Genomic DNA, 21,037 nt, shown 5'->3' with positions numbered 1-21,037 from the left:
TCACTATAACTCGCAGCATTCACAGACAAACACTTGTCTTTATCTGGACACATTTTCCCCACAAATACAACATGCTAACGTTATTAGCACAAGCCTATGGCATTTTACATTGTATAAATTAGCCTAGCAGCTAGCAGACATTTCCTCTACTCATATGAAGCCAGGGACAACAGCAACATTTAACAAAGGTAACATTACAAACTTCAGCTCCATTACAGCTCACAAGGTTCACTGACAAAACAACTGTCTTATACTAAACGCGTTTTCCAAACAAATACAACATGCTAACGTTATTAGCACAAGCCTATAGCATTTTACATTGTATAAATTAGCCTAGTGATGAGCGGAGATTTCAACTACTCATATTTCAGCCAGGATAAATCACACACAGGACTTAAAATGCTATTTTTGTGGAGGCTTTATTGTCTTCACAATTTATTGTTTCTTATCTGTGAAATTAAAGTAAATCAAGACAGGAGGTCTGCGTCACTGTGACGTGTAGTTACATTTCTGGTGAGGTGCACGTCAGGCTACGATGTAGGCTTAGCATCAATTTGATGCAGAAGCAAGGGTCTACTACTGCTCAGCTATCATCATTTTTCACTGAATTTTGTGTTTGGTCATCCCACGTTTATAGATTGTCTGGCATGTAGATGTCAGCCAGTGAGATCTGATGAAGTCTGTTAAAGCTGCACCACTGCAGTGTCACACCATCTCTAAATTATCTGAGGACAAAGGCAGCCCCCACCCTCCCCCCCATGGCTCCATCCAATTTGGATTTAATCCCGTTTGTTCTGGCTTTAGCAAGGGCCACTACTGTTGTGTTGCGGATCAGTCTCAAGGCGGTGAAAGCTAACGAGACTCAAGCCTGACTCTCAGCCTGCTTCTGGATACGTTTAAAACCAACCCAGTGTGATGGGGTGGTCCCCAGCCCAACTCCTAATCCCCTGATCTCTCTGCTAGGAGACAGACTGAGTAAAATCCTCTGTGCATACAATGAGAAGTACAATCTCTTTTTCCATATGGATTACAGACAATGATACAAATCCTGCAGACAGAGTGATTTTAAATGCATTGGAGGAAACAACGGGAACAGGGGAGGAGGGTGGGCAGAGGGGAAAGGTTAACGAGAAAGACATATGGAAATGGAGGAACTGAATGTCACTACTCAAGAAAGGAAAAGAGCAAATACATGTTTGCAAGTTAAAATTGCTTGTTAAGGCTTTTTTTTTTATTCCTTCAAATAAAACGGATCACATGTTGACAGTAATCAAAATTTTAAGTTACTGAACAAACGTGAGGGGAAAATTAGTCAGACAGTCTGCAGTTTATTAGTGCAACAGGCTGAGTCGTGTCATCACACCCTGTTGTTCTATAAATTAACTATTCTGTAGTTATTTAAGATAACACACAGTGGGGGAGACTAGTGAGCCATGCTTATCATGTAAGTGTGAGACCACTAGCTAAAGTTGAGGCTAAAGGTAACACTGTTTTCTGACTTTGCAAAATGCAACTGCCTTACTGTGATATTGCTTTGTGAAAATACTTTGTGAGGTTACTTTAAGATGTTATCTTGTGAAGTTACCTTGTGGCATTACCTTCTAACGTTACTTTCTTACTTTATCTTGTTACCTTACCTTGTGACGCTACCTGGTGATGCTAGATTCTGATGTTAGTTTTTGACCTTACCTTGTGACATAACCTTGCAATGCTACCTTGTGATGCTAGGTTCTGACGTTGCCTTGTTACCCTACCTTGTGACCTAATCTTCAGATGTGACCTCGTGTTGGTACCTTGTGACATTACTTTTTGACGTTACCTTGTGATGCTACCTTGTGACTCTACCTTGTGAGGCTTCCTTGTGACGCTACCATTAGAGGCTTCCTTGTGACGCTACCTTGTGGCGCTACCTTGTGATGCTACCTTGTGAGGCTACCTTGTGACGTTACCTTGTGAGGCTACCTTGTGATGCTACCTTGTGAGGCTACCTTGTGACGTTACCTTGTGAGGCTACCTTGTGAGGCTACCTTGTGAGGCTACCTTGTGACGTTACCTTGTGAGGCTACCTTGTGATGCTACCTTGTGAGGCTACCTTGTGACGTTACCTTGTGAGGCTACCTTGTGATGCTACCTTGTGAGGCTACCTTGTGACGTTACCTTGTGAGGCTACCTTGTGATGCTACCTTGTGAGGCTACCTTGTGACGTTACCTTGTGAGGCTACCTTGTGAGGCTACCTTGTGATGCTACCTTGTGAGGCTACCTTGTGACGTTACCTTGTGAGGCTACCTTGTGAGGCTACCTTGTGATGCTACCTTGTGAGGCTACCTTGTGACGTTACCTTGTGAGGCTACCTTGTGATGCTACCTTGTGAGGCTACCTTGTGACGTTACCTTGTGAGGCTACCTTGTGAGGCTACCTTGTGATGCTACCTTGTGAGGCTACCTTGTGACGTTACCTTGTGGCGCTACCTTGTGATGTTACCTTGTGGCGCTACCTTGTGAGGCTACCTTGTGATGCTACCTTGTGACGTTACCATGTGAGGCTTCCTTGTGACGCTACCTTGTGACTCTACCTTGTGAGGCTACCTTGTGATGCTACCTTGTGAGGCTACCTTGTGACGTTACCTTGTGGCGCTACCTTGTGATGTTACCTTGTGGCGCTACCTTGTGAGGCTACCTTGTGATGCTACCTTGTGAGGCTACCTTGTGAGGCTACCTTGTGATGCTACCTTGTGAGGCTACCTTGTGAGGCTACCTTGTGAGGCTACCTTGTGATGCTACCTTGTGACGTTACCTTGTGGCGCTACCTTGTGATGTTACCTTGTGGCGCTACCTTGTGAGGCTACCTTGTGATGCTACCTTGTGACGTTACCATGTGAGGCTTCCTTGTGACGCTACCTTGTGACTCTACCTTGTGAGGCTACCTTGTGACGTTACCTTGTGAGGCTACCTTGTGACGTTACCTTGTGACACTACCTTGTGACGTTACCTTGTGACACTACCTTGTGGCACTACCTTGTGACGCTACCTTGTGACGCTACCTTGTGACGTTACCTTGTGATGTTACCTTGTGGCGCTACCTTGTGAGGCTACCTTGTGACGCTACCTTGTGATGTTACCTTGTGGCGCTACCTTGTGAGGCTACCTTGTGATGTTACCTTGTGATGTTACCTTGTGACTCTACCTTGTGAGGCTACCTTGTGAGGCTACCTTGTGATGTTACCTTGTGATGTTACCTTGTGGCGCTACCTTGTGACGCTACCTTGTGATGTTACCTTGTGACGTTACCTTGTGACGCTACCTTGTGATGCTACCTTGTGATGCTACCTTGTGATGTTACCTTGTGATGTTACCTTGTGGCGCTACCTTGTGAGGCTACCTTGTGAGGCTACCTTGTGACGCTACCTTGTGATGTTACCTTGTGATGTTACCTTGTGGCGCTACCTTGTGACGTTACCTTGTGAGGCTACCTTGTGATGTTACCTTGTGGCACTACCTTGTGAGGCTACCTTGTGATGTTACCTTGTGGCGCTACCTTGTGAGGCTACCTTGTGAGGCTACCTTGTGACGCTACCTTGTGATGTTACCTTGTGATGTTACCTTGTGGCGCTACCTTGTGAGGCTACCTTGTGACGCTACCTTGTGATGTTACCTTGTGATGTTACCTTGTGGCGCTACCTTGTGACGTTACCTTGTGAGGCTACCTTGTGATGTTACCTTGTGGCGCTACCTTGTGAGGCTACCTTGTGACGCTACCTTGTGGCGCTACCTTGTGAGGCTACCTTGTGATGTTACCTTGTGATGTTACCTTGTGACTCTACCTTGTGAGGCTACCTTGTGATGTTACCTTGTGATGTTACCTTGTGGCGCTACCTTGTGAGGCTACCTTGTGATGTTACCTTGTGATGTTACCTTGTGGCGCTACCTTGTGACGTTACCTTGTGAGGCTACCTTGTGATGTTACCTTGTGGCACTACCTTGTGAGGCTACCTTGTGATGTTACCTTGTGGCGCTACCTTGTGATGTTACCTTGTGACACTACCTTGTGATGTTACCTTGTGGCACTACCTTGTGAGGCTACCTTGTGATGTTACCTTGTGGCGCTACCTTGTGATGTTACCTTGTGACACTACCTTTTGACGTTACCTTGTGACACTACCTTGTGACGTTACCTTGTGAAGCTACCTTGTGATGCTACCTTGTAACGTTACCTTGTGATGTTACCTTGTGGCGCTACCTTGTGAGGCTACCTTGTGACGTTACCTTGTGATGTTACCTTGTGGCGCTACCTTGTGAGGCTACCTTGTGAGGCTACCTTGTGATGTTACCTTGTGGCACTACCTTGTGAGGCTACCTTGTGATGTTACCTTGTGGCGCTACCTTGTGATGTTACCTTGTGACATAAAGCAAACAGCTGCAGGCTGGAATTGAACCTGTGGCTGCTGGGGCAAGGAGAGTGCCTTCATATATGAGATGCCTGCTCTACCCACTAAGTCACTGGGTGACCCAACAGTGACGGCTTTATTGATTAAATAGTTATTTATCGATAAATCTAAGTTTTTAATTTGGAAGTGTTGAGCTCAGTTATGACGACTCGTTTCTCTGTGTGTGAGGAGTCGTGGAATATTTGGCCTGAATATCGTCACACTTACTGGAAACTTGGCTGTGGACAGTTTAATCTAGGAAGGGTGGCTTTTTCCTTCAGAAACATTTCACAGAATCTCAAATCCAATGACAAACAGAACTGGCAGAAAACAAGAAACTGCCAGAACGTGGGAGGGCGGGTGTTAAGGAAGTGTTTGGAAGGGGCAGACATGGATTCAAAGGAAGGGACAGAGACAGACTGTGAATAGCCCTCCACACTCTCAGCCCAGACAGTGTCCATCAGTTGAACAGGGACCTTTGAAAGAATGCCACAGAGGCAGGGCCGAGCCGAGACACTGCGCTCTCTGTTCGGCTCTCGAGACTCTGGAGGAAAACACTCTGATTTGGAAGGCAGACGATAAGACCCAGTGAACCTCCTTCATTCATTCTGGCCGACTCTGCGGGCCACGGTTTTGGAACACCCCTGCTGCACACTCGTGGCCACAAATAGTCTGATCATGCTGTTTTTCAGGGTTGACACACAGACGGATATTTTTGTTTTGAACATGCTGTGGTTTGTGCTGACATTTACTACCTTGAAATTTTGCCATTGTTTATAGCAGAAAATGACAAGGATTCTTTGTCAGAATGAAAAGCCTCAGAAAGAGTGACAGACAGAATAATGCAGTCATTTGAGGTGGTGAATTTGGCCCTTTTTTTTGGAGTGACACCTCTGAAAATGTTGAGTAAAGTTCACCATGCTGGACTGACGTCTTAAAGGAAAACACATGGAGGATTTGCAGGATACCACTGCATTGCATACAAAAATAATTCTCTTCATGTCTGGGTAGTGTGAGGACATAACACAATACTCTGAGCAAACTTAACCACAGAGGGGACATGCAAACTCCTCACAGAAGGAACAGGGATGTGATTCAAACCCTGCTTTGAGTTGACAGTGCTAACCACTGTTTGGCCCCTCAGGAAATATCAATAACATTAAATGTTTTTGACTTTGAAACGAGACAGCTGGGACATTTTAACTCTGCTACGAGGAGCGCAGAGCCCCAAGGATGGCTGTGTCGGCTAGTCAGTCACTCCATCAGAAGGCTGTGCCGAACCACTTTGGCATAGATGGATTAAAGGAGCAGAACGGCATGAAAGGATCCAGGGGACATTTCTGACCCTTAACGGGCGTTTAGACAATGGTTCTGCATTAGAGACACACGAGACGGTGTTGGTGGGAGCGTGAGGGAGAGGTTAGCAGTAGAATTAAAAACGCTTTGTCATTGCAGTTGAGACACAGCCCCATCTTTACTAAATCAACAACTGACCCAGAATTAAAAAGCACTCATGCACAATATTAGATGTTTTACTGATGTCGGGTGTGCCGATATTTAACAGCTCTAGGGCTGCCACAATTAGTCGACTAATCGATGACTAATTGACTATTAAAATAATCGATGACTATTTTAGTAGTCGACTAATCGGTTTGAGTCATTTTCCATAGAAAAGTACTATAAAAGTACCCCAAAATACTCTTACTGCAGCTGCTTACATTCAAATATTGGCAGCTTTACACACTCTCCCACGACGGTGAACTAAAACCCTTTGGCGTGAGTATAAAACAAGACATTAGATGACATAATTTTGGGGTTTGGGCGAGACAGACCGACATTTTTCAACATTTTAACACATTTTTCGATGAAATGATTAGTCGACTAATCAAAGAAATAATTGACAGATTAGTCGACAATGAAAATAATCCTTAGTGGCAGCCCTAAATAGCTCATTTGACAGATACGGATATCGATATATCCATTTTTCCCCACCTGATTTTAGTGATCATCAGGTCTCTTCTGCAGTGGAATTAACATCGTATTATACATGCATACTCTTATCACGACGGCCCACCAGCAGATGAAGACATGAAATACTTTGCCATGTATGTAATATTCATTCACTTTGCAAAATAAGAAAAAGCAGGTTGGCCAATTCTAACAGTTCATTTTAAAGATGATATTGGCCGATACTGATGATGAATTGATATTGTCGTGCATAAAAAGCAAATAAACGGGATGTGTACGGGTCCTTAAAGAGTCTTAAAATGTCTTAAATTCAATGTTACAACAAGTCAATAAATAGTCTTAACTACCACACACATTTTATCTGATTTCATTCATCCTTTTTTTAATTTCTTTTTGTAAAAATGAGTGAAGCCTTTCTTCGTGAAAGTTCACATTTCTAATGTTACAAATCTTTAAAAAATACTGTAACATCATTTTACTTCATACTCGCACTTACCTATCGGCAAAATGTAGATCGACTTAACTCATTCTGATAACCATATTCCTACAGAACACTTACCTCTGCACAAGACCGTTGACATGACACCCTAAGAAACAGCATTGCTTTTAGTAGAGCTGTTTCACAATTCATTTTTAAAAACTTGATTAAACGCTGAGTTTCAATAGTTAATCACGATCAATTGCATATTTAATTGGTTGTCTTAAAAAACAGAATTTTGGTTTAAATTACAGCATGATGTGGTCGTCTCATCGCAGTAGGACTTCTCCGAAAGTCGATAAATGACTGTATTGAATTATCGCCCAAAGACAGAGGACAGAAATACTTGAATTTCGACAGCCACAGAGAAACACTGGTGAGGACAAATATAAAATGCAGCTCCATAAAAACAGAGATGTGACAGGATTTATTGGATTTATTTCATTTTGCTTTGGCGTCCATAAAGACTGTGTTTGTGTTATTTCAGGACAAACTGGCTAACATAATGGTTCTCCATTCTTCATCCTTCCTCTTCCCTTCTGTACCTACTTCCCTCCAATCCACCTTCTGCCATCCCCGCTCCTTCCCTCCCTCCTTCTTGTCCCCCATCACAGGGGCGTGGAGCCCTACGACCCCCCCACCACAGTGCTGGTCCAGAGACACGAGCCCCAGGGCGTCTCCACCATCCTCAGCAGCACCGACTTCTTCCAGAGCGAGCAGAACCGCAGAGTGATCCTGGAGCAGGTGGACAGCTTCCAGCTCCGAGACAAGTACCTGTTCGCCACCACCACACGGGTAAGAGAGGCGGGGGAGGGGCAGCTGAACGCTCAGCCGTTAAACATGTTTGGTTAGTTGAGTAAACTTGACAGGGCGAGGTGTTTTACCACCGTGTCAGTCAGATCCTGTTATTTGGAACTTATTTAATATCGTTACCATGCTGTGCCTGTTGGTTAATAACGTAGGTGAAGTTTGGGCATGGTTTGTAGGGTTGAGCCGAATACTTTGATGAAACGAGTATCTGGTACTTTTTACGAGTACGAGTATCATGCGAGTTTCATTACCTGGAAAATCCTCATTTGGGTGTCTGTGTTTAATCTATTACGATAACAAATGATGCGAAGCTTCAATCTGAGGCTGTTCTGTAAATACGTTTCTCATAGGTAATAAATATTGCAACCTCTGATCAGTTCACATAAATTTCAAGCTTAAAATAACAACTTCCAATTTAAACTTCACCCACTTATGGCATAAACTCCGCCCATTTTGTGTACACTTTACTTTATTTGTTTATTTGAAGAGGACCGTGCATATTAATGAACAATCGGTACAAATACATGACGTCATGTAAATATGCCGGATTTAGCTAGAAGCTAATTTCCATCTGTAGTCCTCACATTTAAAAGACAGACAGACATACCATGAATAACAGTTAAATCAACAACATATAAAGTGCACAACAATATTAGCAGCAGTTATACAGTAGATTCAACAAGGGGCTACAGTAGAGAACTGTATGAGAGGGCTGATCAATGATTCATTCATGGGTGCAGATTTGATGAGTCAGTAGCCATCCTTTAAGCTGTTTTTTAAAAGTAGTGAGAGTGGGACTGTCTCTGACTGATGTTGGGAGACTGTTCCATCCTACACTGCCCTTTACAGTAAGGGAATTTTGGCCTATAAAGGTTCATCTGAACTGCACCTCGCAGTCCCCTCTGGAGGCAGATCTGGTACTGAGCGTGTTGTCTCTCCGTTTAAAAAAAACTCCAACGGGGGAGGAGCCAGCCCGTTGAGGGTTTTATAGGTGAGGCAGCTGTATTTAAAAGTTTTTAAATGTTCAAAACTCAATAAATTGTACCTCGCAAGAATTGGACAGTGATGGGAGGAATATGGTTTTTTGGTGAATACCTTGATGGCTTTTTGTAGAGTTGTTCAATTGGTTTCCAGCAAACGACCATATCACGAAACAGTCCTCAATATGAGACAGAATCATGCAATGGAGATAAGATTTAGCAGCATCAGACGAGATGAGGGGCCTGATTTGTTTGTTGTTGATCACATACAGATACTTTAGTTGGTTGAACACACAGACACAGATACAGATAATGGTGTACTTGCTCATCCCTAATGGTTAGCCTAGCGTAGCATAAAGACTGGAAGCAGTGGGAAACAGCCGGCCTGAAAAATGACCCCTACCACCACCTGTAAGTCTCATTACCTAACACATGTCGTGTGTTTTGTCCACACACAAAAATTTTCAGAGGGAGTCAAACAAGTGAGCGTAGCAGCTGTTGTAGCATAAACAAGACTTAAAATATGTGACACTCCCACAAGCTCTCTCATACACACACACATTCAAGGTGCTTCCCTGCTCTTGTGTGAACTATAATCACAGTCACCACAAAGTAACCAGACACCCAAATACGTTTGTCATTTAATGTATCAACAAACTGTTGGAATAAACACACTGAACAATAAAACGGTTGGCTCCACAGATGTGTCACTGTTACAGTCTGTGAAACTCTATGTAGCATGTATGATGGAGCTCAGAGTTCAGTGGCACTGCACCGTCCTGACCACGGTAAATCCAGAAGTCGCTGCCTAACCAGGTCCTTCATTTAAAAAAAATCCAAAAGGCTGATGCCAAAAACCCTCCGATGTCCCAGGATGAGTCCTGCAATGCTGCGCTTTTGATTCGCTCACTGACGTAAACTCAACTGCTAAGCTAGCTAACGGCCACACTAGTTAAAAGCTGCTAAAGTAGCTAGCTAGATGCTAGCTGGCGAAACCGTCCTCACAGTTCTTCCGGCACTTTGTCAAATGTTTTGTTAAAGTCACTGAAAAAAAGCCCCACACTTCCTGCTCCTGTGCTCACAGTCAGTTATTGACACTGCCTCTGTGCCGCTGCATCACATCTGCAGCTGACTGTACCAATGAGGAGCGTCACTCTGCGGCAAAATCTAGGGACCAAGAAGTCCCCCCAAAAAACGACATCTCAACTTGAAGCTATGGGTCGGCTGACAGGTGTCCAACTGATGATGCAAATCTCCTATTTCGTGGGGCAGAGCTAGAGTATCTGTGTGTGTGTGCTGACTTTAAGAAGAGCTGAATAACATTCACTGTTACTGATTAAAGGAGCTCGGTCCAGTGTGACGTTCTCTACTTGTCAAAGCTTCAACAAAGGAATATTGCGCTACAGTTCATAGAGGAGAAGAGAAAAATCACACTGTGAGATAAGCTTGGAGGTAATGGTTGTGAGATTTAGAGGAAATCAAAAAGACAGAGCTTTTTTATTCACTGTTATCGGCGCTGGTTCCTCGGTGCTGTGTGTGTGTTGTCTGTAGTTTCCTGTGGTTAAATAATATCCTCCCCATCGACAAGTCTTTATTCAAACTGCGCCAGACACCAACGGAAATGTACCAAGTGACAGTAGCCATTTCCTGCTGTGCACCTGCATACATATTTAAAAGCCTACATTGTATAACAGCACAGTTAAGCCGTGTAGCGAGCAGCCAGTTTCCCACCTCAGCATAATGTGCTGAGTGTAACAGCCGTTAGATCAATATTTGGCCGGCGGTAATGTGAAGCGCTGTATGTTTGTCATTGTTAGTCTCCAGTGTTTGTGTAGAAGACGCTTCAGCTCGGCAGCAGACACACAGACAGCCGAGCAGATGGCGAATATGATTTGGATCTCATCTCCTCCCTTGTTTCACAGGCCGCCTCGGACAGATTTGCTTTTCCTCCGCCTCGCGCGTCGGCGTGGGATGACGACGGCAGCCTGGAGCCGCAGTGTTTCAGACACAGTTGATTGTAAGGAGAGGTCGCTGTGAAGGATTTGTGTGATGTGATAATTGATATCAGATGGTTCACAATGCGAAGTTAATACATCTAATGGTGCTTTGAGTCTCGCTGCTGTGATGAAGTGGCTATTTGCATACTGCTCACATGCTTTAACGTTCCACTCGTCGCTGCTTCAGATGAAGATTGATGTTTTTCCACAGAATAGTTTTCAGTTCTACACTGAACAGGCACTTGTTTAAACGACTGGATCTGTCACTATCTGCTCCTCTATACACTCGTAACACTTGATTGAGAAAGAAAATCTGTGTACTCTGTGAACGTGTTGTCATCTGTTAATGCAGATGCACGCTGCATATGGTGCCATTTACTGTGGCCACAGCAGGCAGGCAGTGTTTAGCACTGGGCTAATGAAGTAGAAGGAATATACAGCAGCCTTAATAATTCCCACTGGCTAATGTGGTCAGAACTAATGAGCAATCCTCATTTCCAATTACTAATGTGGTCCAATAAGACTCAGAGGTTAACCTCACAGTGTTGAGAGGCCAACCGCTGCTGAGTGTGGTTCACTTTACTGCTCACAACATGGAGCAGCGTGATGGGAGAACAGGCGTGTGCAGACTGTGAACCAGAGACGACAGGCCTCATTCACTAATGTGTGTAGAAATGTTGTGTGCATGCAAAATTAATGGTGGCTGCATGGCACGTGTTCACCGGCCAGTTTTGTTCTTAGCACCGTGCGTCTGTTAGTCAATCACAATCATTTTAAAGGCAGATTTATAGTCGTGCGTCAGCTCAGAGTCTATGCAGAGTTTACGCACGTGGCCTACGCCGCTGTTAACATTTATACTTGTGCAGTGGTGTGTCTGTGTTGCTCTGCAGTTACACCTCTAAAACACACATTAAACACGGCTTGATAGAGACAGCGTTAAACCCAAGAACATAAATCAGCTTCATTATAACTCACAGGATTAACAGACAAATGTATTGTCTTATACTGGACATGTTTCCCCACAAATGCAACATGCTAACATTATTAGCATAAGTCTGTGGCATTTTACATTGTATAACTTAGCCTAGAGGCTAAAAGTTTTCAGAGAAAATGAAGATATGCTGAATTAATCCCTGAGGAGAAATTCATTTCTGTTTCACTCTCTTGTCATACACACTCAGGCCTGAAATACACACACATGCACAGACGGAACTCGTACATACATTAAATGGGCAGATGTCAGAGTGGGGGGGGGGGGGACTGCACATGGACAGGCACCCTGAGCAGTTTGGGATTCAGTGCCTTGTTCAGGGGCACCTCGGCAGTGCCCAGGAGGCTCATTGGCACCTCCCTAGCTGGCAGTCCACACTCTATAATTGGCCCGTACAGGGACTTGAGCCGGTGACCCTCCAGTTCCCAAGCTGAGTCCCTGCTGACTCAACTGCTGCCGCTCCCGCTACTCATATGAGGTCAGGAACAACAGCAACATTTAACAAAGGTTGCGTTACAATTTGGCCTCATTGCAACTGACATTGTTCATTGACAAATACATTGTCATATACTAGATAACTTTATTTTTCCCCACAAATACAACATGCTAACAGGAATAGCACAGGCTTATGGCATTTTACATTGTATAAATTAGCCTCGTGGCTAACAGACTTTTCCTCTACTAATATCAGGAACAACAGCAGCATTTAACAATGTTACAAAATTTGGCTCCATTACAACTGACACTGTTCACCGAAAAATACATTGTCCTATACTAAACAAGACTCCCCATAAATACAGCATGCTAACATTATTAGCACAAGCATATGGCATTTTACATTGTATGAATTAGCCTAGTGTGTAGCAGTTTTTTGCTACTCACATGAACTCAGAATAAATCACACACAGGACTCAAAAGTAAATAAAAGCTTCGTTTCCATTTCCAGGCCGATGGTCCTGCATTAATTCAACACAGACGTATAAACCCTGCGTACACTGACAAGCACGTTCCCGCTATCTGCAATCAGCAAACTGTCACACCCCCATTTCTCTATATAAGGAAATAGATTATATACAAATATTAAAACTTTTGTTTACAATGTAGAAATGTCTTTTGGTTTTACCAAAGGACATCCCATAAAAAACAACATTCGACAACATACAGGCAACGTAAAAATGGAAATACAAAATGCTGCAATAAGTGATGCAGATCTTACACAGCAGTCAGATAAAAACATGTTGACACTCTCAGATGTTTCTGCTGATGCGGAAAGAGGAAGTGCGTTAGCTATACTGGGTTCTTACTGATAATCAGATTAGGGAAGTCATAAAGTTGTGCATCATCTCATGCAACAACAGTTTCACAACAGAATATTGTTGTACTGCAGAAAAACATTTTTAATACAGCGTCACCAGTGTCTGTTTAAGTGATGAGAACATCATCAAAACTGTAAACACGGTGTGAGAAAGACTTTCAGTTTATAGTCTGACAAAATGAAGCCCATGAGGTCTGATTGAAAGCTGCAAAAAGGTAGTAAGTTGACTTTGAGTTCAGATTATTTATTTCCAAAGTCAAATATGAACCATCTGTGCTCAGTACAGATTATAGTTTGCACTCACCGTAGCTGTTTCCAGAACTGACAGAACCACTGTGCTAAATTCTATCAATCCACAGGTGCATATAGATCTGAGAACAAAACCTTCTCAAATTAGTCTGTGACCTGATACTGATCCATCTGGGGATGGCTGACATGGAAACGACAGAGAGGCTTTGAGAACAAGAGGGCACAATAACACCGCCAACACTCAGCCGGCTTGTTTGAGTTTTCTTTCTGCTGTTTCCTCACAGACGGTCGTTTCTACATCGATTCATCACTGCTGCATATGATGAAGGAAGTCAGGAGGGAACAGTGAACATTACTGATATCCAGATAAGCTCAGAGAGTTTAATGTTGCAGTAAAGAGACATAAAGATGACAGATGGTTATTGATGAGTGCGTCTGTACTGTCTCTGAGTTTCTGCTGCTCTGGAGCTGTTTTTCCATAAACATGGAGGATGTATGGTGAGTTGAGGCGCTCACAGTCTCCTCGTATGTCATGCTGTTGTTACACCAGAGCCGCAGAGGGCAGTGATAGTGTACTGTGTCTTGTACACTGTGATTTATTACCTGACAAGATTATTCTTCTCTGGAGGTATTGTCTTTTAGGGTTAGGGTAAAAACAAAAGGTAAATGTGTACAGGTGATGGACACTAGGGTCGGATACTGTTCACATTTGAACGGATACTGGTACCAGTACCCAACTGTACCCTTTCTTAGTTCTCTAATCTCTCTGTAATGCAAGCTTCAGTGACGTAGTTGCGCTCTTGCATTCTCTCTTTGTAGAGAATAGGCAATGACATCATGGGGTATTGCATTCTGGGTAGTAGCATCCGTACTTTCGGATCTGCTTTTTTTTAACGGAGTCAAAAAACAAGGATGGACTGGTCCAAGAGCAAGTTTGACATTCCTTGAGACAGAAGCTGAACAAGAGAGCAAAGAAGTGTGACAGCAAAAATAAATGAAATTAGATTACTTTGTCATTGTACAGAACATACAATGAAATTCAGTTGCATTCAAGACCAGACAATAAAAATAAATGGAAAGTAAGAGTAAGTAAATAAATGCATTGATCCATCACTCATACTCTCATCTACACAGTAGACAGACCATACACTCATCATGCCAACATATGCACTTAAAAGAGATAAAATAAAAGGCTCATAAAATTATTGCACATAAACAAATTCTTGCACATTTTGTTGTGATGTGATCCGGGGGCTCGGTGTGCTGAGCGGCCCGCTAGCGCAACAGCCCCCGCCGGGTTAGTTGGGTTGAGCCATGTCTCGGTGATAACCATAACACAGCAGTCCTGAATGATTTTCTGCGTGGATATGGTGAGCTCCAGCTCCTCGATCTTGTTGGAAAGTGATCTTGCATTTGTGACAAAGAGGCTCGGGGGCGGAGGCTTGTGCGGGTCCCTGCATAGCCTGGTTCGTATCCCGGCACAGCAGCCTCACTTCTGCTTCCTCTCTCTGCGCCGCCTCCGTCGCTTTCCAGCTGGGACATTAATCCCCAGAGATCCCGGTGGTCTGATGAGCCCCGATGGGATGTCGTGTCTGGGGTCTTCCTGGTTGAAAACACAGTTTCTGGGCAGCAAACCGATAACAAGCACTTCATGCCGACTGTATCTAACATGCCAGTGCATACGTGGCACTCAGTAAGAAGTAAACTGTGAGTAAACTAATTAAAGAGTACAGAGCACTGAGCCGCTGCATGTCCGTGTGCCGCCATCAAAAAAACGTCCCCGATCTGTACGAACTAGTGATGTTTCAGCTCGGATAAGCTTGTCAGAAAATATCACAGAGTTCGGGCAGGTTGGTCATATAGCAGACAAATAATTGAACAACTTTCAGACGTGCAACAATCCAACTTCAACTATTTCCGTTATTCGGTTTTTGACCTGGAAAATCTGTTGAAGTCCAATGTATTTAAATCTCTCCCATCATAATGTCTAATAAAGTCAACCTAACACCGTGTCCTAACAGCAAGCATGCGTCTCTCTGTCCCTCTATAACGTCATGTGAACAAACCATGTAGGATATCAGCCGTGTGCTCGAGATCATACTTGCTGTCTCTCTGTGCTTGTACTTTGTAAGCAGAACGCACATATTTTATATTGTGATATTTAGTGGAGGTGACAGACAGTATAACCAACAGCAAGTAGGTGGTCAGTGATGTCATTACAGGAAACTCTCAGCTCCAGTTTGCTGGTTTGGGTCATTGCGTAACACATGTTTACCAGTCGGGTGGAGAGCGGTTACGGCAGTTGATAATGCAGCAAACCTTCAACATTCCACTGTGTTATTAAGCTGGATAAGATCTGAACTCGTCCACGTCATCTCATAGTACCCAGTCTCTACCATAGCTGCTGTGTCCTGATGTCTCGCAGTGCTTTGCGTTGCTCACTACTGCTCGTGTCACGATCCTGTTCTCTGTAGCAACTCATGCAGGTCAACAAGCTCTGCTGCTTCTCTGCTCTTTTCTAATCACATTTAGTTTATCTGTCTCTGTCTGCTTGTGTTTGTGTCTGCTCGTCTCTGTCTCGCTCTGTTCAGACACAACTGACAAAATGTGGAATAATTTAAGACACAGTTACACACACAGTGATACTAGGTCGTTTCAAAAATAAAATGGAAAAGAAACAGCAAAAACTATCGCTGCAGTTTTTGTTTGCCGGGAAGCCAATGAAGCTCCATGGCGCTTCCCACCTTCACGGTGCTTTGCGGCACCTCTGCCTCCTGTCTGGAGCTGGCGGCTCAGAGGAGCTCTGCTGTTGACCGTGGCGCTCCATTGCTAGCTTCCCAGTTTCCCAGCTTCAGGGCGCTTCAGGGTGCTTTTGTCTCCTGTCTGAACCTGGCGTTCTCTCCCAGATGTGCTCTCAGGTACCAAAATTTGGCACCGATTCAAAAGGACATAATCTACAGACAGTGGAGAATGGCTGGAGTCAAACATGGAAGCTTAAAGGGAAATTTCAGTTTATTTCAACCCGTCTCCTATCGTCCTAAATTTGTTTCAAGTGACTAGTGACATAAAAATAATAGTTAGCATGTTAGCCGTTAGCCTAGATACAGCCAGGGCGCATAGTAGCGTCAGACCTGTTAAAACGTAAGTGAACGGGCAACCTTCAAGTGCAAAGTTAGTCCACTAAACAAGCTTTTTTCCCACAAAGACCGCCTCATATCGTTAGGATAAATGTCAGAGAACATATAGAAAACGACATGTAAACATGTTGTCTTACCTTACCGGTGTGCTGCCATGTTTGTTTACCATCTAGCTCTGCTTTCCAAAGTGCGGCCTGAAATATATCTCGCCAGCTCTAGATAAAGCCCAGCTGGATACCACTCCAGGTGGAGGTGTCTCATCCTCGGTCACATCCAGACCTTGAAAATAAGGCTGCAACCGGTCCCATTCCTTGCAACAGAGGCATTCCTCTTCTGTGGGCACTGGGGCACAGCATTCACAGGTACACCACCAATCTCCAGAGCTACACAGCCTTGCAGCAGCCATTCCTCCTCTCTCGTCCTCTACCTGTTGCGCCTCTCTCTCTCTCTCTCTCTCCTCCTCCGTTCTTCAATTTCACGAAACTCTTCGTCAGTGTGCACACTGGTAAGGTAAGACAACACGTTTACATGTGGTTTTCTATATGTTCTCTGACATTTATCCTAACGATATGAGGCGGTCTTTGTGGAGAAAAAGCTTGTTTAGTGGACTTACTATGCGCCCCGGCTGTATCTAGGCTAACGGCTAACATGCTAACTATTATTTTTATGTCACTAGTCACTTGAAACAAATTTAGGACGATAGGAGACAGGTTGAAATAAACCGAAATTTCCCTTTAACAATGTAGTGCTGTGAAGGGGTCAGCAGCAAAACGTATTTTAATCACCTAAAAAATGAATGTCAGTTTAAGTGTGTACTATATTTACAGTATTTTCATTGCTGTAGCTTTCTGTCAGACAGCCCATTGTGATAGGGAAGCTGTTAATGCTTCACTTCCTCTCTTTTTTTTTTTCTTTCTTCAAATCCACCAGACTCCATTGAGAAAAACAGTAATTTTAGCTCTCTGAACACAGGAGCTGCTCGTCTACAGCTGCCTCGATCAGTTGGTTAGTTTGTGTTACTGTTTGAGGATAAATACTCCCCACTACCTCACTTCAAAAAATCGGAACCATCTCTTTAACATAAATTGATGTTCATTAGTACCGGCATAATTCGTTCAGTAGCTGAGTCACTGCTGTGCAGCTTCATGGTTCGTCCTTTAAAGCACAGAGAGCGTCTTAGTGTTTGCATGCAGTTGCTGTGATTGACCCGTCTGTGACCTGCCTCCTGTCTGAGCTCTGAGTCAGACCTCCAGAGCTGATGAGACCAGTCAGACGGACCCGCACAGCCCTCAGCACAGCCGCTGCCTCTGGGCTGTGTGTGCGGAGGGAAGCGGAACAGATACAGACTGACCCGTCACAAAGCATCCGCTCTATTAGTCACTTAGTGCTCCGCATGCAGCTAGCTGCTAGCAGAAGAGCTATCTGTATTTCTCTACCATCCTCATTAGCTATAAAAAGAATGATTTTTCTCGTCTAGTCTCAGTTACTTTCTCTCCTCTTCTGTCTTTGGCTCTCGCACTAATAGGATTAGAATAATGGAATATCACAAGTGCTTTTGGCAGTGCCAAGCTGCTTAAGCTAATTAAAGAGCCAGAAATGGAGAGTTTTATCTAGCAATAGGGATCCTGAGGAATAGAGTGCTAATCAGACCTTAAAGACCCCAGCCTTTGGTCCCATCGAGGAGACCCGGGGAAGATAACCGGCTTAGTAGATGTAATGGGGCTGTCGATAAGGCCCATCCCTTCTCTCCACGCTTATCTGTTAGCCATATTCCTTGTCATTTAGATCACAGATTCTCTGCAGAGAAAGTCTGGGACAGACAGAGAAGAAAACAGGAAGTGGAGATTGGACGGGGAATGATTCCTCCCATCAAAGCACAGCATACTTTCTAGTGGTTTCTGAAGCTCTGCTCGCAGATCTTGAAACAATTCAGTTCAGTGAATACCCCAGACAGCAGAAAATTCCTGGCACTGTCCTCCTCTGTGTTTTGATATTTTACCGGAAATTCCCAGAAGAGGTGAGCTATTGTTTAGAGCTACAGGTTCCCACATTGTAGTGCACACAAGTAGTGCTCTTATTTTTTTAATTCTAAAGCAGCCAAAGTGTACGGCAGCATCGTTTCCACCTCACGTTTTAAAGTCCCACTTTTGCGCCCTGTTTCATCTTTATACTGTACAAGTGACAGTGTGTGATCGTCTTATTCCTGTGAAAAGACACTTGGATTAAAGGACAGTGACATTTTTCTCAGGCTGCTTTCACACCTGCCCTGTTTGGTTCATTTTAATCAAACTCAGGTTCATTTGCCCCCTCAGTGCGGTTCGTCTGTTCAGGTCGGAACACAGCAATCACACTCAGGTGTGCACCAAAACAACTGGACCGAGACCTTGAAGAGGTGGGCTCAGTCCGGTTACAAACGAACTCTGGTGTGGTTGGAACATTTATCTTGCAAGTGTACTCTTCTTCAACGTTTGCTTTACCTCCTGGATTTTTCCCACATGTTAGTGCTTGGCATCATTTGAAAATGAGGGTCTCCCTGAATTGATTTGAGTCTTAAATAAAGGTTCGAATGAATGTGGGCCTCGAAGGACAATGTACTGTCCAGGATGACACCCAGACTCTTAACCTGAGGGGATGGACGGACTTTGGAGTTATCAATGGTCAGAGAGAAACTATGCGATTTAGCCAAAGTGGATTAAGTATCTGCAAGGAGAGCCTCACTGTTAAGTTTGAGGTAGTTGTAAAAGAGCCAAGATTAAATGTCAAATAAGCCATCAGAGAGGGAACTGGATAGGGAGCAGGGAATTGAGTGTCAGATTTTCTGAAGATACGTCCAAGAGGGAAAAGGTAGAAAATGAATAAAAGGGGACCAAAGACAGAGCCCTGAGGAACACCACTAGTAACTGGAGAAGAGCTGGATCTGAAATTTCTAAGTTGAACAAAGTGAGTGTGGCCAGAGAGATTAGAGATTTGCTCCGTGTCATCCCCCGTCTGTGTCTCTCCAGCCTTTCCTGTCTATCCATCACCTAACACCTCTCAGTAAAGGCAGAATCACCCAAAACTAATCTTACAAATATGCATATTCATTATCATTATCAATAAAACTTCAATAACTGATTTTTGGCCAGTGGGCCATCCCATTATAATATGTAGGTCACTCACTTTTTTTTTCCAAACCCACACCGTAAGACCGTTCTTGCTGCCTTGTTTAATGTTAACCATGCACTAGACTTGAGGAGGGACGGAAACTGTTCTGGAGTGTTGATGCCGTACACGTAGCTGACTGATTTTAAAGAATCCAACATGCACTACAAAAGACAGAAACACTTACCATAAAGCATTTACATAAGCACCTGAAATCCTCTCGAACAGAGAAACTGCAGATAAAATGGTTGGCTTTACTCTGTATCACAAGCCCATCTTGATAACAGCATTTCCTGAGGTGCGTTGGGCCAGTGGGTCATGACTATGTAACAGATGATCCCAGAGATCTACGCCGGGACAGAGGAGAGTAAAGCACATGAAGGTCTGATAGGATTCAGCTGTGAAACAAGCAGAAGGCACTCTGCCTCAGAGGACTTGGCTTGTGACATTTCCAGCTTGTTTCGTTGTCAGTTCAGGTACCTTCGTATAATAAAATGTCGACCTTAAAAAAAAAACCCAAAAAAACAAAACGGCAGCAGTGAACATGTGCTCTTCCTCTGGGCCATTCATTAACAAATGTCACCTTGTGGCTGTTTACTGTGTGGATGTGGAGCTCTCACTGTGTGGCCTTGTGGCTTACTGGGAAATATACAGGCTGCACTCGTGTGGTGGTTTCATTAGGTTCATATAAATCCTGGAAAATATACGTGTGATTCAGCGGAAATGCCAAATATTACAGCATGGCAGCGAAATAGGTCTGAATTATGACGGAGGAACCGGGCACTTTATGACGGGAATGTACCGTCTGGCCGTGGGGAGACTCTTGAGGTACTGCTGTGACCTGCAAGGTGAAGGTCATGTGATGGATGGAGACAGCCGGAGGCGTCAGTTGGCTTCTTTTTTACACCGCTTGTCTTCTTGTGCTGTAAGAAGATCATCAGTGAAGAAGCCTGTAGCTCAACTGTCCTTGAAAAAAGAAATCCATAAGAAGGGAAGTTTTAAAAGATTTCTTGAAGGTGGAGAGTGAGAAGGCGTTTTCGATGTCTTGGGAGCAGCAGTGGAGAAGGCCCTGTACCCTCAGGAGCAGTGGGTAGTCCTGCTGTTGGGGGCAGGAGGTTGGCATTTATAGGTGATGATGAGGAGTTTGAAGTGGATACGCTGGGGGATGGGGAGTCAGTGGAGGTTATGAAGGATGTGGGTGATGTGGTCACAAGTGTGGGAGTGAGTGAGAAGACGTCGTTTCTTTAGAGTTTCGGATGTAGAACCGAAGAGGAGACTATCGAAGTCAAGTGTGGAAGTGATGAATGTGTGAATGAGAGTCTCTGCAGCTGAAGAGCAGAGGGATGGACGGAGGCGGGCGATGTTTCTGAGATGGATGTTTTGGTGATGTGTTTGACATCAGTAAGGAGAGGGTTTGATCAGAGATGACACCAAGGTTAGGGGCGTGGGGGGAGGTGAGCACAGTGGAGTCTTTGCCAGTTGATCAGAGATTTGGGACCGATGATGATGTGGTGGTCTTTGAGGGTTACCTTGTGATAAGCCACAGC

The 21,037-nt window shown here is 44.1% G+C and overlaps 1 protein-coding gene across 1 annotated transcript in view; it reads left to right on the top strand.

Annotated features, from left to right (window-relative positions):
* Nucleotides 1-21,037, top strand: part of sorl1 (sortilin-related receptor, L(DLR class) A repeats containing) — a 123,034-nt gene that overhangs the window by 49,169 nt on the left and 52,828 nt on the right. The window contains exon 6 of the mRNA XM_049575786.1: nt 7,485-7,665. Within this exon, the coding sequence (XP_049431743.1) occupies nt 7,485-7,665 (181 nt within the window). The remainder of the gene's footprint in view (nt 1-7,484; nt 7,666-21,037) is intronic.

This window comes from Epinephelus fuscoguttatus, linkage group LG5 (genome assembly GCF_011397635.1).
Source record: "Epinephelus fuscoguttatus linkage group LG5, E.fuscoguttatus.final_Chr_v1".
In the NCBI taxonomy this organism is placed as follows: domain Eukaryota; kingdom Metazoa; phylum Chordata; class Actinopteri; order Perciformes; family Serranidae; genus Epinephelus; species Epinephelus fuscoguttatus.
This window is presented reverse-complemented; position numbering and strand designations above follow the sequence as displayed.